Below are 16,102 nucleotides of genomic sequence, written 5' to 3'. Positions count from 1 at the left end.
ACCAGCGATGACACCAGGTGTTCGCGAAAGGAGTAAGCGTAAGCCGCCAGTCCGTTAACAACCGACAATCACACAATTTGCTTTGGAATGTATGTGTATGTTTACCTGACACTCCACAGCAGTACTCCTGCCATGCGACGGTTGGTTGTTTGGTTGGTTTGTTGTTTAACGCCGCACTCAGCAATATTCTAGCTATATGACGGCGGTCTGTAAATAATCGAGTCTGGACCAGACAATCCAGTGATTGATATCATGAGCATCGATCCACGCAATTGTCAGCGAGCCTGACCACCCGATCCCGTTAGTCGCCTCTTACGACAAGCATAGTCACCTTTTACGGCAAGCATGGGTTGCTGAAGACCTATTCTACCCGGCATCTTCACGGGTCCCATGCGACGGAGGCATTTGTGTTGGTGTATGTTTAAGTCACGTTGCCCTCTTTGTGAACAATGAAAACCAGTCAATTATCATAAAGGAAAAAAGTAGGAGTTCCTGAAAATGAACTGTTTTATTGGCATTTTTAGAAGTAGGTACGTAACAGTGAAGACAAGGTATTATGCGGATGACAACTGCATCACAATAAAATAAAGTTGTCATCCATAAAATAACTTGTCTTTACTGATACTGAAAGAAACATTTTATTATCTAGCCCAAATGGATTTGCAATTAAGTGTTGAAAACAAATGATCAAAAATGACAGGAATTGTTTACCGATGTACACAACATATGTCATGGTAGACATTTGCGTTGAGGCCTAGGGCATTTCCAAATCATTGCCAAAATTGATGTTCGACGCAATTACATATTTTCACTACTACCATACGTTCCATTGTTTTACCGGATGAGGTGAGAAGAAATGGGGTTTAACGTCGCGTCCAAGATTATTGTACTATATAGCGACGTGCATGCACGTGTGTGTGTCTGTGTGTGGCTGCTTGTACTAGTCCGGACTAATGCCGATTTATAGTGCCAGTTTCTCTGAGATACCATGCCGCAGTTGAACATGAATACCCCACTCAGACACAGTATACTGACTCTGAGCCGACCAGTCCTTGTTTTAGCCCCTTTATGCCGAGCGCCAGACAGGTTAACAACAAGTACCATCTTTTAACGTCTTTTGGTATGACGCGGCCGGGGTTACAACCCCGGACCTTCCGCTCTCCGGGCGGACGCTCTACCACTAGACCACGGAGGCGGTCTTTTTACTCGATGAACAACTGACACTGTGTTTGGGACATGATGCGCTCACCTTTTCGCGAACACCTGGTGTCACAATTATTTAATAGTTTATTATTCATGTTTAAGATGTAGTCGGAATCGTAGAATGGATTCTGCTTCTTATGATGTCCGATAGGAATTTGTTGCTTTTATTTATATGAGTATTCAATGAAATAGTCGAAGTTGTATCGAGATGATGGTCTGCGATCTACACGTGTCATGTAAATTGGTCTCATAGGATAGGTACTTTATTAGCCCTTCGTAAGTGAATAGGATCTCGATTGATACCATTGTAAGTGCGGACATCCGATGTATGACATGTACATGTACAATGGGTTTCATGACACTAATCCGCAGGTCAACAGGAGTGTGAGGATTGTCCCCTGGATGGCTTTTATTTACGTAGGTTACATTAATTAAAGTAACACAGAACATGAATACAGCGCATAAATTCATAGGAAAGGGTATGGCCACTCGCATTTTTAAAATGCGCATTTATGTCTAAAATCAAGAGCTCGCATTATTTTCATGTCGCATTAAATTCCTGTTTTACAGTATTTGTGGCTCAGTGCTGTTACATATTGCATTGTCATTCCGTGGTTTTATGATACAAGGCCATCCTTGCTATTGTATTGTACTAAATGTATCTTACTTTGAAGAGGAACAAGACTCTCAACAAATACTAATATCAAATATCAGGGTAAGGAGATTACCTTGTGTCGAGGTGGTCGGTTCTGGTGTCGAGGTGGTCGGTTGTGGTGTCGAGGTGGTCGGTTGTGGTGTCGAGGTGATCGGTTCTGGTGTCGAGGTGGTCGGTTCTTGTGTCGAGGTGGTCGGTTCTTTTGTCGAGGTACTGGTTTGTTCCATAACCTAAGAAAAGGAAAAATAATCAACATGACAATATCAGCTATGTTCATATATTAATGAGGATGGGTATTGTTCTGAACAACATGAATTTCACAGTGCCGATGTGGATTTTACAGTGCTAGCCCACTGAGATACCGTGCCACAGTTTAACATGAATACCCCACTCAGACACAGTATACTGACTCCGAGCCGACCAGTCCTTGTTTTAGCCCATTATGCCGAGCGCCAGACAGGGTAACATCAGGAACCATCTTTAAACGTCTTTGGGTATGACGCGGCCGGGGATCGAACCCTGTACCTTCCGCTCTCCGGGCGGACGCTCTACCACTAGACCACGGAGGCGGTCAGTTGGCAAAAGAGGGTTATTTGGCAATAAAGAAATATAGCACGTTATGAGTCGTAACTTGAGGTAATGCTTGAGAAGTAGTTTCGGAAAAGTTGAAATTACACACTGGAAACATTGGTACTTCTGCAGTGGTGCCAGGCATCCTTTCCTTTTATACAGGGCAACAGAGGTGCTGATGTAATTCGTTATTGTCCTTCAATGTACTCATCCTTCTTCAAGAACAAACGCCAAATGTTCGATCCCCGGCCGCGTAATACCAAAAGACGTTTAAAGATGGTTCCTGATGTTACCCTGTCTGGCGCTCGGCATTGATAGGCTAAAACAAGGACTGGTCGGCTCGGAGTCAGTATACTGTGTCTGAGTGGGGTATTCATGTTAAACTGTGGCATGGTATCTCAAAGGGCTAGCACTGTAAAATCGACATCGGCACTAGATGGTAAAAGATGGTTCTTGATGTTGGCCTGACTGGCGCTTGACATTAAGAGGATAAAACAATGACTACGCGTTTCAAAGACACTGTACTGTGTCGGAGTGAGGTGCCCATGTTAGATGGTAGCATGGCGCGTCAATGTGAGTGCAATATTTTCGCTCAATGCCGTTTCACGTCACCTCTTCAAGAACAGACAATACCTGGAAATATAGCTATCGTAAGAGAAACATGAAGCATTTATGTTGTATTATTCTCACAATCACAATTGTTACATAATCATTTATAAAGAGAAATTATTAAGACATCCTAGTTTTAGACCACCTGACTGAAAATAAAAGGATCTGTCGTGGTTGTCAGTCGTTGGTCATTCGGCGTAAATTGTCGTCTTTTTGACAAACTTATTATGGTAATCTTTGTTCGAAATGTGATGAAATAAAATGAAAATCACTTATATGTAGAGTTGGCATTGGGACATTTGATCATTTATCAGTGTGCACGTGGTGAAGCTGAACTTTGGGAAGATTGTTTTACTTAAAATGACATATTTTGTCAAATTCATTTGAGTTTTAGCCTTAAGTTTAGTCTTCAGTATTTATACTGAACGTATTTGAATATCAATACTGACGGCAACTTTTTAAGTGGCTGTCTTTGTCGAAATATTAAACTTTTGACCACATATCCAGGTGAGCTACAGTGCCGTGACACGATGTTCCTGTACAGTCGAAGCTTATACCACCCCCACACAATCGCCATCTCACATGTACAAAACGTCATGTCACCTATTCCATGTATAACACCTATTCCATGTATAACACAACCTCGCATCTCCTACAAATAGGACCCTTGAAGATCCAGGGTAGAATAAGGTCTTCAGCAACCCATACTTGCCGTAAAAGGCGACTATGCTTGTAAGAGGAGACTAACGGGATCGGGTGGTAAGGCTCGCTGACTTGGTTGATGCATGTCATCGATCCCAATTGCGTGGATCGATGCTCATGATAGCAATCACTGGATTGTCTGGTCCAGCCTCGATTATTTACAGACCGCTGTCATATAGCTGGAATATTGCTGAATGCGGCGTTAAACAACAAACCAACCAAACAACCAAATCTTCTACATATACTATACCTCATGCTCGACGTTCGCTGCCTCCTTTCGACACTCTGCAAGGAGATCCTTCCAGTTGTCTGCAGTGCAGGTGTCAGCGTCGGAACACACGCAGACAATGACTCGTGTATTCTCCGTGAGAGTCACTTGAATATCCAACAAATTACCCTGACAGTAACCCTGAGTCAAAACGTTGAAGACGGTAACAGCAACTACAATCAGCATCATCTTCATTCTCGTTTCACTCCGTCCAGTGAACCAAAGGGTAAAAGTTGAGCCACTGTTATGGCACAGTGACTATGTTGACAGAGGCCAATAATACAGACAGCTAACAGTGAGTTCGTTCTTAAAGGTCTGTAATAATCAGTCTCATTGACATACACGCAATCGATATTGTTGTCTGTTAATTGGGACCTTTGGTGTAATGCAATCTCCTTGCATTAAATAATAAGCAAATAGTGCACAGGCCTCAAACACAGTGTTTGTTAAAAATGACTATTGTTGCATGACAGTAGTGACGAAATATCACAATGAAACAACAGAAAATAAGGTTTTTTATATAAAATTAATTGTCAACATGTGTTTTTTATGTTTTTACAGTGGCTTGTTTGCACATCTACTTCATCATGAAATAAATATGTTAACACGGAAATCAACAAGGGCGATCCTTGTTTATAGGATCCGTAGTATTTACTTATAAACATTGTTAGACACCATGACTTCATTGAATCATTGAATACATTTACATTAAAACATACAAACGCATGCCAACCACCGTTTCCCTTCACCGATTTCAGTATTGCCAAATGAATTATGTAAATTATCAAATTCTAATTGTATTCGACCTGTTTTACAAAATCAATGATCATCAGATGCACTCAAGTGACATTAATTACGGGTGTTTATAATGTGCATACAACATACAAAGCATAAGTTGATAAAGGAGACACAATTTATTAATAACATCTTTATTTCACTGTTATGGCGTCGTTTCGGTATAGATCCTTATACTTGTTTTCCTTGTTTGACAACTATATAAGGAGCTATACCATAACAGTACAATAAAGAAGTTGTTATCCATCAATTGTGTCTTCTTTGTCATCCGTTAACTTCTTGCCTATCATACAATTAATACGTAGATAAATAAGTTTAGACTTCTGATGAAAATAATAGAGATGAGAACACATTTTACTCTTCTCAAACGAAGTTAAAACACGTCCGATGGCTTGAAAGATTAACTACAGTAATATCAAAGAATTGGATGTTCTTTATGTTCTTTTGAGTATTATATAGTTCTAAAATGCTGGGAGTACTGATGGTTAAAGAGTAACGTACATGCCATTTAAAAAAAATATATAATCGAAATAGACATTGGATGAGTAAGTAAGTTTAACGCCTCTTTGAACAGTACTCGGCTTAATGTAGAATGAAAGCGTTGTTATGACAATTCATTTCCACCTGTAAAACTCATGAGCACGGGGTGTCTTGTGTGCCAAGAGATTTGTATAAGTGCAGGAGGGCTGTCCGACCCCTAGCCCACTTGGAATTACCAATAAGTCTTTTATGTGATATAAAGGTTAAATGACGAACAAATAAATTCAGAAACGTCTTTGATTAGATGGTCAGATGAAAATAGTTCACGGTCCCCGTGTGGCCATTATTCACCAAAAATATGTACAGTAATCTACGGTTATAACGAACACGCTTATAACGAACTGACGGATATAACGAACTTACTTTTTTGGTCCCGACTATTTGCTGTAGTTATGCTGTATATATATGCATATAACGAACTACGGTTATAACGAACTAAAATTAGTAGTCCCTTTGAGTTCGTTATAACCGTACTTTACTGTATACATAAAAATTCAAATTTACTTTCCAGTGACCATGTTTTCATGTGTTTGATTATAGCTGTATTTGCTGTCGAATGTATCCATACTTTTAACCAAGGTAATATAGGTTAAAATCATTCAAAAAAGTGACCTAGCAATGGAATAATTTGAAACTTTAATATATTCGTAGGCAGACTGTATTCAAAGACGGTCTTAACCTTTAATATATTCATTATGAAGTTAATAGAGCATGTTACAGGGCATCACAACTACAGTTAACCACAATTAAGCATTATTCTGACAACGCAAGTGTTATACTTTCTGGATGCCAGTGTTTACTCCTGTTGTGTTGTTCACAATCATGGTCGTGTGCAGGGAAGCGTGTTAGGGTTAATCACAGATTAAACATGACTGATTAATGACTGATATGAAGTCAACTAGTAGAGGATGTGAAATGGTGAGGTGATGTGAAATTGGTTGAACGTCGCGCTCAAGATTATTGCACTTATATAGCGACGTGCATGCACGTGTGTGTGTTTGTGTGTGTCTGCTTGTACTAGTCCGGACTAATGCTGATTTATAGTTCTAGTTCACTGAGATACCATGGCGCAGTTTAACATGAATACCCCACTCAGACACAGTATACTGACTCTGAGCCGACCAGTCCTTGGTTTAGCCCCATAATGCTGAGCGCCAGACAGGGTAACAACAAGTACCATATTTTAAAGTGTTTTGGTATGACGCGTCCGGGCACGCTCTCCGGGCGGACAATGTACTAGAGTTATCTGCCCTAGTGGTGCGCATACATATTAGTGTTGATCGTTCCAGAAGATTCTGGACGGGACCTTTCCTAACGGCTGGGTTTACCTACATAAGTGCGGCAAGGGCGTTCGAGCTGTAAAAGGAAACACCAGCTTACTGCCAGGTTCACAATGTAACATTACACAAACTGCCCGTTCCCTGTCGATGTAACATTACATATACTGCCTGTTCCCTGTCGATATAACAATACATGTACTGCCTGTTCCCTGTTGATATAACATTACATATACTGCCTGTTCCTTCTCGGTGTAACATTACACATACTGCCTGTTCCTGGTCGGTGTAACATTACACGTACTGCCTGTTCCATGTCGATGTAAAATTATATATACTGACTCTTCCCTGTCGATGTAACATTACACACACTGACTGTTCCCTGTCGATGTAACATTACACACACTGACTGTTCCCTGATGATGTAACATTACACGTACTGCCTGTTCCCTGTCGATGTAACATTACACATACTGCCTGTTCCCTGTTGATGTTACATAAAACATACTGCCTGTTCCCTGTCGATGTAACATTACACACACTGACTGTTCCCTGTTGATGTAACATTACACGTACTGCCTGTTCCCTGTCGATGTAACATTACACATACTGCCTGTTCCCTGTTGATGTTACATAAAAAATACTGCCTGTTCCCTGTCGATGTAACATTACACACACTGACTGTTCCCTGTTGATGTAACATTACACGTACTGCCTGTTCCCTGTCGATGTAACATTACACATACTGCCTGTTCCCTGTTGATGTTACATAAAAAATACTGCCTGTTCCCTGTCGATGTAACATTACACATACTGCCTGTTCCCTGTTGATGTAACATTACACACACTGACTGTTCCCTGTTGATGTAACATTACACATACTGCCTGTTCCCTGTCGATGTAACATTACACGTACTGCCCGTTCCCTGTCGATGTAACATTACACGTACTGCCTGTTCCCTGTCGATGTAACATTACACATACTGCCTGTTCCCTGTCGATGTAACATTACACGTACTGTCTGTTCCCTGTCGATGTAACATTACACGTACTGCCCGTTCCCTGTCGATGTAACATTACACGTACTGCCTGTTCCCTGTCGATGTAACATTACACATACTGCCTGTTCCCTGTCGATGTAGCATTACACGTACTGCCTGTTCCCTGTCGATGTAACATTACACATACTGCCTGTTCCCTGTCGATGTAACATTACACGTACTGCCTGTTCCATGTCGATGTAACATTACACGTACTGCCTGTTCCCTGTCGATGTAAATTTACACACACTGACTGTTCCCTGTTGATGTAACATTACACATACTGTCTGTTCCCTGTCGATGTAACATTACACGTACTGCCTGTTCCCTGTTGATGTAACATTACACATACTGCCTGTTCCCTGTCGATGTAACATTACACATACTGCCTGTTCCCTGTCGATGTAACATTACACGTACTGCCCGTTCCCTGTTGATGTAACATTACACGTACTGCCAGTTCCATGTTGATGTAACATTACACGTACTGCCCGTTCCCTGTCCATGTAACGTTACACGTACTGCCAGTACTCACCTACCTCATGTCTGACAGCCTCAATAACTCTCCTATTTTATGTCTGACTGTCTCTCGAACTCACCTACTTCATGTCTGAAAGCCTCAATAACTCTTCTATTTTATGTCTGACAGCCTCAATAACTCTCCTACCTCATGTCTGACTGCCTCTCGAACTCACCTATTTCATGTATGACAGCCTCACTAACTCTCCTACCTCATGTCTGACAGCCTCAATACCTCACCTACCTCATGACTGACTGCCCCTTGAACTCACCTACTTCATGTATGACAGCCTCACTAACTCTCCTACCTCATGTCTGACGGCCTCAATACCTCACCTACCTCATGACTGACTGCCCCTTGAACTCACCTACTTCATGTATGGTAGCCTCACTAACTCTCCTACCTCATGTCTGACACCTTCAATAACACTCCTACCGCATGTCTGACAGCCTAACTAACTCGCCTACCTCATGTCTGACAGCATCAATAACTCTCCTACCTCATGTCTGACAGCCTCAATAACTCACCTACCTCATGTCTGACAGCCTCACTAACTCTCCTACCTCATGTCTGACAGCCTCACTAATTCTCCTTCCTTATGTCTGATAGCCTCACTAACTCTCCTACCTCATGTCTGACAGCCTCACTAACTCTCCTACCTCATGTCTGACTGCATCAATAACTCTCCTACCTCATGTCTGACAGCCTCACTAACTCTCCTATTTCATGTCTGACAGCCTCACTAACTCTCCTACCTCCTGTCTGACAGCCTCAATAACTCTCCTATTTTATGTCTGACAGTCTCAATAACTCTCCTACCTCATGTCTGACAGCCTCACTAACTCTCCTACCTCATGTCTGACAGCCTCACTAACTCTCCTACCTCATGTCTGACAGCCTCACTAATTCTCCTTCCTTATGTCTGATAGCCTCACTAACTCTCCTACCTCATGTCAGACAGCCTCACTAACTCTCCTACCTCATGTCTGACTGCATCAATAACTCTCCTACCTCATGTCTGACAGCCTCACTAACTCTCCTATTTCATGTCTGACAGCCTCACTAACTCTCCTACCTCATGTCTGACAGCCTCAATAACTCTCCTATTTTATGTCTGACAGTCTCAATAACTCTCCTACCTCATGTCTGACAGCCTCACTAACTCTCCTACCTCATGTCTGACAGCCTCACTAACTCTCCTACCTCATGTCTGACTGCATCAATAACTCTCCTACCTCATGTCTGACAGCCTGACTAACTCTCATATTTCATGTCTGACAGCCTCACTAACTCTCCTACCTCATGTCTGACAGCCTCAATAACTCTCCTATTTTATGTCTGACAGTCTCACTAACTCTCCTACCTCATGTCTGACAGCCTCACTAACTTTCCTACCTCATGTCTGACAGCCTCACTAACTCTCCTACCTCATGTCAGACAGCCTAAATAATTCCGCTATTACATGTCTGACAGCCTCAATAACTCTCCTTTTTCATGTCTGACTGTCTCAACTGTATGATTGACTGTCTCACCTGACTGGTAAGGTCTACAATATGTGTCATGTCGAACTTTTCTGCCACTCAGCTCGCCTCGGAACAAAGATGCACATTTAAATGATTTAAAACACAATTGATGCGACCGTAAAATATTTGTTGTTCAAGTTTCCAAGCAATACGACGGTGACTTGCAAATAATGGAATCAACACAAACCAGTGATTGACAGTTTAAGCGAGCCACACGCAACACGAACTATACATTTAACCACGTCACCGAACCACACGATCCAGGTTGTCAGCACTCATGACAAGCATAGTCGCCATTTACGGCAAGCATGTGACGTTGAAGACCTATTCTACCCCGGATCTTCACGGGTCCCTTATATCATTCGTTATGAAGAGGAATAAAATTAATATCGTTAAAAGTTGCTTTTTTCGCCGCAGGCAGCAATATTGAATCTATATCACGTGTTACGCCCCTCTCGAAATAAACTCTCCCCCACCCTATAAAATGTCCCCCCAGAATATTTCCTCCCCCGTTGATTTTATAAATACTTGCCATGCAGTTCAATAGTTGCCAAACACTTCTGATAGAGACGATGTTGAGAATGAGGAGTGAAAAGGGCTTCACTTTGAGCACTGTGTTTTCTTTAACTACCGCAATATGAGACAATAAAGTGGTATATAGGTAGATATAATAATAGTCGTTAGATATAAAGAATGTTTAGTAACTTTAGAAGTTCTAGGACAGTTATTAACTATGACATTGACATTCGCGATTGTCCACTTCCAGAAAACATCCTGCGTTGGTTAACATGAATTAGTAATGGTTAATTAGGGATGCCAAACACGTTAATTAATGAAAGACGAGTAGTCAAAACACTGTCATTTCCTGCCCAAGACATCGTAGGCCCCTGACCAGAAGAGTTCGAGTCGGGCCCTTAGTTTGCATTGGTCCTTATGGCCTGCAATAAATTTAATTGTCAGTTTATTTCTCACAATAAGCAGTATGTTTTTTAAACTTTTTTTTTAATAGTTTAGTGCTGCAGCTTCTAAGTGCTGTGGGTCCTGATGACATTTTTCTTTATTTCAAACACTGCGTAAGAGAAAGAATTTATGGATTACTCCAGCATCAGGTGAATGATGAAGTAGTAAGCATACACGATGAATCGTGGTGTTCCTCATAAGAAGTTGACATCCATACATTCTCCATCTAATGTGTATCACTTCTAAATTAAAAAAATTGATCACGATTGGCTGTATAGTATCACGTCGGCACCAGCACAAACAGATATGTGCGTCATGAGGGAACGGGCCAAGCAAATCCCATCAAAATCAGATCTTAGTTCTCGCTACCGCTAAACAAAGACCTGAGGACATCACGACAGAACGGCCATTCATCCGACCAATCAGATCGTCGCTTACCAGGTCTTGAAGTGACAGTCGGAATGTGATTTCTAATCTTGCAACCCCGAAAACTTTAACACGCGATATTCCGAACGATAGTTACGGGCTTGACTGAATCCATACAATCTAGACCATCTATTAGCCATTCCTGAAAGAGTGTTTTTGTTCAGGTTTCAATTTTTTTATCGAGAATTTGTCAAAATATGTTTCGAAGGGTACTCGCCAATTTGAAATTAGTGCCGTAAAGCACGAGAAAGCTGCCTTCTGATTGGCTAATGTCGACTTCTTGTCAGTCATTTCATTGGTCGGTCGAGGTTCGCGCAGGGTCGGTCTGACGTGACACGTAGTGAGATGTCCTCAGATCTTTGTTTAGCGGTAGCGAGAACTAAGATCTGATTTTAATGAGATTGGTGCCAAGCCAATGAAATATTTGTTACCAACTTAAAAGTACACTTCAATTGTAACACACATTTGTCTATTATCTCAACCTTGTGGGTAGTGTGTCCACATAGCTCCAGGGTGTTTGCTAGTTTTATTTAGAGTTTTAAACATTCATAACGAGGGATCCAGATGGAACATGTTCATATTCATTACGAATACAAATTATTACGACTTATAAAGGCGTCAGCTTAATGTGGGAGGAAAGCCCGAAGTGATGCAGGTCTCAGACGTTTACCACTTTGGTGAAACCCACAAGCACGGGTATGGTGCTGACAAACCTAGAAATATAATCGGGGCGAACCGGGATTCGAACCCGCAAACATATGTTTCTGGCGTGCCCACGGGACGCAACTCTGCACAGCGAATCGACGCCTTAGACGACAGGGCCACCCTTGCCCCCTCCAACCTTGAAGGAGAGGCGGGACAGCTTTGTGGTTAAAGCGCTCGCTCGTCACGAATCTAATACTCGATTTTAAAAAGTGTTAAAAACTATTTTAAAATATCAGGGGCGCTGGTTATGAGACACATGGTGAATCGCAAGGCATATTTCTGCCTACAATGAGTTACTACACTATCAACGAGACACTTGTGTGCAACGTAGTCAGATAGCAATAATTCTGACCCGCTTTCTTGCCCTACATAGAAAGCACTGTTCTCACACTGACCTGTTAAACGTTCAAGGAGACGCGCGAGGCGATGTCGACAGCAGTCGGGGACATGAATGTGTGTGTTTCTGACAACGTCGTGTAGAATACTGCTGACGTATTACGTGCAAAGGTAACGTACTTACGATACTACGTTAATAATACTACCAGCATACGCAGAAGCAATTATGGGTCCTTTGTGTTGACCTCATGAATATGAAAGAGTGCAAATGCTAAGACTGTTCAACTGGTTACAGCAGGTTGTAGAATGTCCTCTATGGCTTGGAGATGTAGGGCAAGTCCGTGTATGTGTGTAAGATGGCTGTGCCAATAACCTGAGGCAAATCTGCACGGCAGTCGGCCTCGTGTGAGAGTGGCGTTGTCACATTAACAGAATCCTGCGTAATGCAGACAGGTATGTATATTCGAGTCACGTCTGCGTTCAAGGCACAGATTACCTGTCTACAAGTTTGTGATCGCTCCAGCAATTTCTATGCGTGACGCCCCTATTTCACAAATGCGCCTCCGCGAATCAAAGCGTTAACTTGTTGTAGTAACGTATTTTAAATTATATGCTACTACCTGCTGCTACTGGTACCATATTGCATATTAGTGAGAATTACCTTTTGTTCCCCCACCTGTTTTTGTTCATTATATTACATAAGCTCTCAACAGGTTAAGAATGAAAAACATCAAGGGGGGGGGAGACATTAAAAGATGTCATAAAGACATTAGAAGATGGTCCTTGTTTTTACCCTGCCTGTCGCTCGGCAATAAGGGGCTAAAACAAAGACTGGTCGGCTTGGAGTCAGTATACTGTGTCTGAGTGGGGTATTCATGTTAAACTGCGGCATGGTATCTCAGTGGCCTAGCACTATAAAATCGGTATTAGTCCGGACTAGTACAAGCGGCCACCCAGACACACACACGCGCACGTGCATGCGGGTTATCTGTTCTCGACAAAGTCTCGGTAGACAATTTTTTCATCCAGGACAGTGAGTGAGTGAGTTGGGTTTAACGCCGTTTTTAACAGTATTCCAGTTATATCGCGGCGTGTCAGCTTAATATGGGAGGAAAGCCCGAAGTGATGCAGGTCTCAGACGTTTACCACTTCGGTGAAACTCACGAGTACGGGTATGGTGCCGACAAACCTAGAAACATAATCGGGGCGAACCGGGATTCGAACCCACAATCATGGGTTTCTGGCGTGCCCAATGGACGCAACTCTAGACAGCGAATTGCGGCGCCTTAGACGACTGGGCCACCCGTGCCCCCTCACTCGGGACAGATGGTTCGAAACTCCTCGCATCTCTTTGATTGATGCCTAAATACGTCTTCAGATAATATCAACGTGTATCGTCTTCGTTCCAGGTATGGCAGCATTAACCAAGTCCCGAGCCTTATTGTTCCTCCAAGACATTTTGGGCATGGCAGTTCCTTGTGACGGACCAGATGGACAACCGAGATGTGATTTACCATTCCTGAACAACATCATCAGGGAGTTCATGACGAGGATTCCATTCCAGTCTGTAACACTGATAGCCGAGGATCTCGAAAAGCGTCACGTGCCCTCCATGTCCGAGATCGTGGACGCCATGTTTAAACAACATGGCGGCGTGTGTCATTCCCTCAACAGTTTCATGTTCTTCTTGCTGGAAGGTCTCGGCTATGACGTCACACTTGGGCACGCTTTCGTTTACGTGGAGCACGATGAACGCCATGACAACCATATTGTAGTATTTGTCCAAAATTTGGTAACAGACGGAGACACGTTTCTAGTTGACGTGGGCTTTGGCGATCCGTTGTTTGAGGCCGTCTCGTTAGATTTTGAAACCGAATCTCCAGTTTTTAAACAATCTTACCTTGAGGTTAAGTTCTTTAAGCAGAACGGAAAGATAGTAAGGGCTCATGGGAAGGGAGACAATCGGCTGTCGACAGACCCAGAGCCATGGGAAGTTCGTATCGGAACATGGCGAGGGGCGTATGAGTTTAGTACTGGAAACATCAGACGATTTGACCAGTTTCAAGAATGTTACCATCATCAGTATACGTCTTTAGAAGGTATGACCTTTCAGAGAAGCCTGCGAGCAATGGCTTATCCGCAGGGCAAAGCGTTCATTATTCTTCATGACAAAATACTGCGTGAGAACGAGGCTGGTGACCTTGAGAAATGTCAACTTCCGGATGACGAAACCATATTGAATACGTACTTGACACATTTTCCTCAGTTTGAAGAGGAGATGGTAAAACGAGCTTTAGCCAACTGGAGGAAACAGATGGAGCAATACATACGTCCCAGAACTGGAGAGTCAGTATCTAAATAAAACAGGTTTTCTTTACGTACAGACTAACAGATTGACAAGGACAAGTTCTTATTGAAAAAGAACGTTTTTAATTCTTCTGATACTACGTTCCAGTAACAACTTACTTAATAAGGCTTAGTGTATCAGAACCTGTACCGAAACGTCACACGTCATGGATTACCTGATCCTATACCCAAGAGACAGAGATGAGTAACGTTCAATTAACCAAGCACAAGTCCATATAGACAGTTTTTTTGCTGTTATCGGGGCAATATGTCCAATAACACAAATCATTTATCATTTATCAATTTATACAAATGCATATATATGTGATTGTGATTGTAATAGTTATTATTGTGATTGCACAATGTGTTCAATCTCACGACATGTAAGTGATTTATCCTTATGATACATCATTATTTCATGACTCATATATACAAAAAGTACAGAAATAAATCATTTTCAAGATCAGGGATCATGGACCAGAAACATCCACTTTCCTTAGTACTAATATATAAAAGACAATAGACAAGGCTTCGCTACCAATAACACATTTCAGGGAAATTATTTTCCCTGGAGTCAATTACAAATTGTATATTATTATATATATATTTTTTTTTATGTATTATTATTACTATTTTGTCATGTACTTTTATGTATATTTTTCTTCTTCTTCTTTTGTGTGTGTGTGTGTGTGTGTGTGTGTGTGTGTGTGTGTGTGTGTGTGTGTGTGTGTGTGTGTGTGTTTTAAATACATTCAGCATGTCGAGGACAAGTTATTTTTTTAAGTGTTTCAGGAACTGGTTATGTCTTGAAAACAAATAACATTGCGTGTCATGATATATATTCGAGGGATCTCAAAATCTACTTATTAACCTTCTTATTGTTACACACACCACAGACACCTCTGGGTTATGTCACTGGTCTCTCCGTGTCATCTGACCGAGTTCTCAGACTGGCCTCTGGGAATGTGATTGAGTCAAAATGTAACGTCGCATCGGCATTGTTTTAGACATAAACCGGGCGGGTACCCTAGTGGTTCGATTCCCCAAATGGGTACAATGTGGAAAGCGCATTTCTGGTGTTCCCCGCCGTGATATTGCTGGAATATTGCTAAATGCGGCGTAAAACCATACTCACTCAGCCCTATAGCGACGAGAAGAAGTTTTGATAGCGATAAGCACGTCGAATAAATACATCAACGTTATATTTAAAAGCAAATTTATCAAATATATTTTACCATAACAATACATTTTACAACAGTTTAAAAAAGGTTACAAGTTATCAACCCATTTTGGGATCATGGGGACTTACGGTGCCTCAGCTCCCTGCATGACACCCCAGCAGGATTTACATCATCACCTTAATAACTTAATAATAGCCGAAGTTTAAAAAATGTTCATGTGACATCGTTTTTTCTGGTAACCAAGAAATGTAGACACTACAGGTAACTTAAAAGCCGATGCTGCAGATAAACCGTTATCTCCACTCCTTATCCCGTACAGTGGGCCAGTGAAGATCCGGGGTAGAACAAGTCTTCAGCAACCCATGTTTGACGTAAAAGGTGACTATGCTTGTCGTAAAAGGCGACTAACGGGATCGGGTGGTCAGGCTCGGTTACTTGGTTGATGC

General features: G+C 41.9%; 2 protein-coding genes across 3 annotated transcripts in view; one reads left to right on the top strand and one right to left on the bottom strand.

Annotated features, from left to right (window-relative positions):
* Nucleotides 1-4,307, bottom strand: part of LOC124119140 (integumentary mucin C.1-like) — a 9,597-nt gene extending 5,290 nt beyond the window's left edge. The window contains exons 1-2 of the mRNA XM_046481554.2: nt 3,990-4,307; nt 1,932-2,088 (exon numbers count right to left, since the gene is read on the bottom strand). Of these exons, the coding sequence (XP_046337510.2) occupies nt 1,932-2,088; nt 3,990-4,202 (370 nt within the window). The 5' untranslated portion in view covers nt 4,203-4,307. The remainder of the gene's footprint in view (nt 1-1,931; nt 2,089-3,989) is intronic.
* A 7,839-nt stretch (nt 4,308-12,146) lies between these two features.
* Nucleotides 12,147-15,019, top strand: LOC124119129 (uncharacterized acetyltransferase YvcN-like). 2 transcript variants are annotated; one of them, XM_046481541.2, is made up of 2 exons: nt 12,147-12,300; nt 13,539-15,017. In XM_046481541.2, exon 2 carries the CDS (start codon nt 13,541-13,543, stop codon nt 14,489-14,491), a length of 951 nt encoding a protein of 316 aa, XP_046337497.2. In that variant the 5' UTR covers nt 12,147-12,300; nt 13,539-13,540; the 3' UTR covers nt 14,492-15,017. The 2 variants fall into 2 exon arrangements, with proteins under 2 accessions (XP_046337497.2, XP_046337496.2); XM_046481540.2 differs by lacking the exon at nt 12,147-12,300 and adding an exon at nt 12,308-12,582 and having other exon boundaries at nt 13,539-15,019.
* Nucleotides 15,020-16,102: the final 1,083 nt, after the last annotated feature.

Source organism: Haliotis rufescens, unplaced genomic scaffold (genome assembly GCF_023055435.1).
Source record: "Haliotis rufescens isolate VD_foot unplaced genomic scaffold, xgHalRufe1.0.p SCAF_18, whole genome shotgun sequence".
Taxonomy (NCBI): Eukaryota; Metazoa; Mollusca; class Gastropoda; order Lepetellida; family Haliotidae; genus Haliotis; species Haliotis rufescens.
The sequence above is the reverse complement of the archived record's forward strand: the minus strand, read 5'-3'. Positions and strand labels throughout refer to the sequence as shown.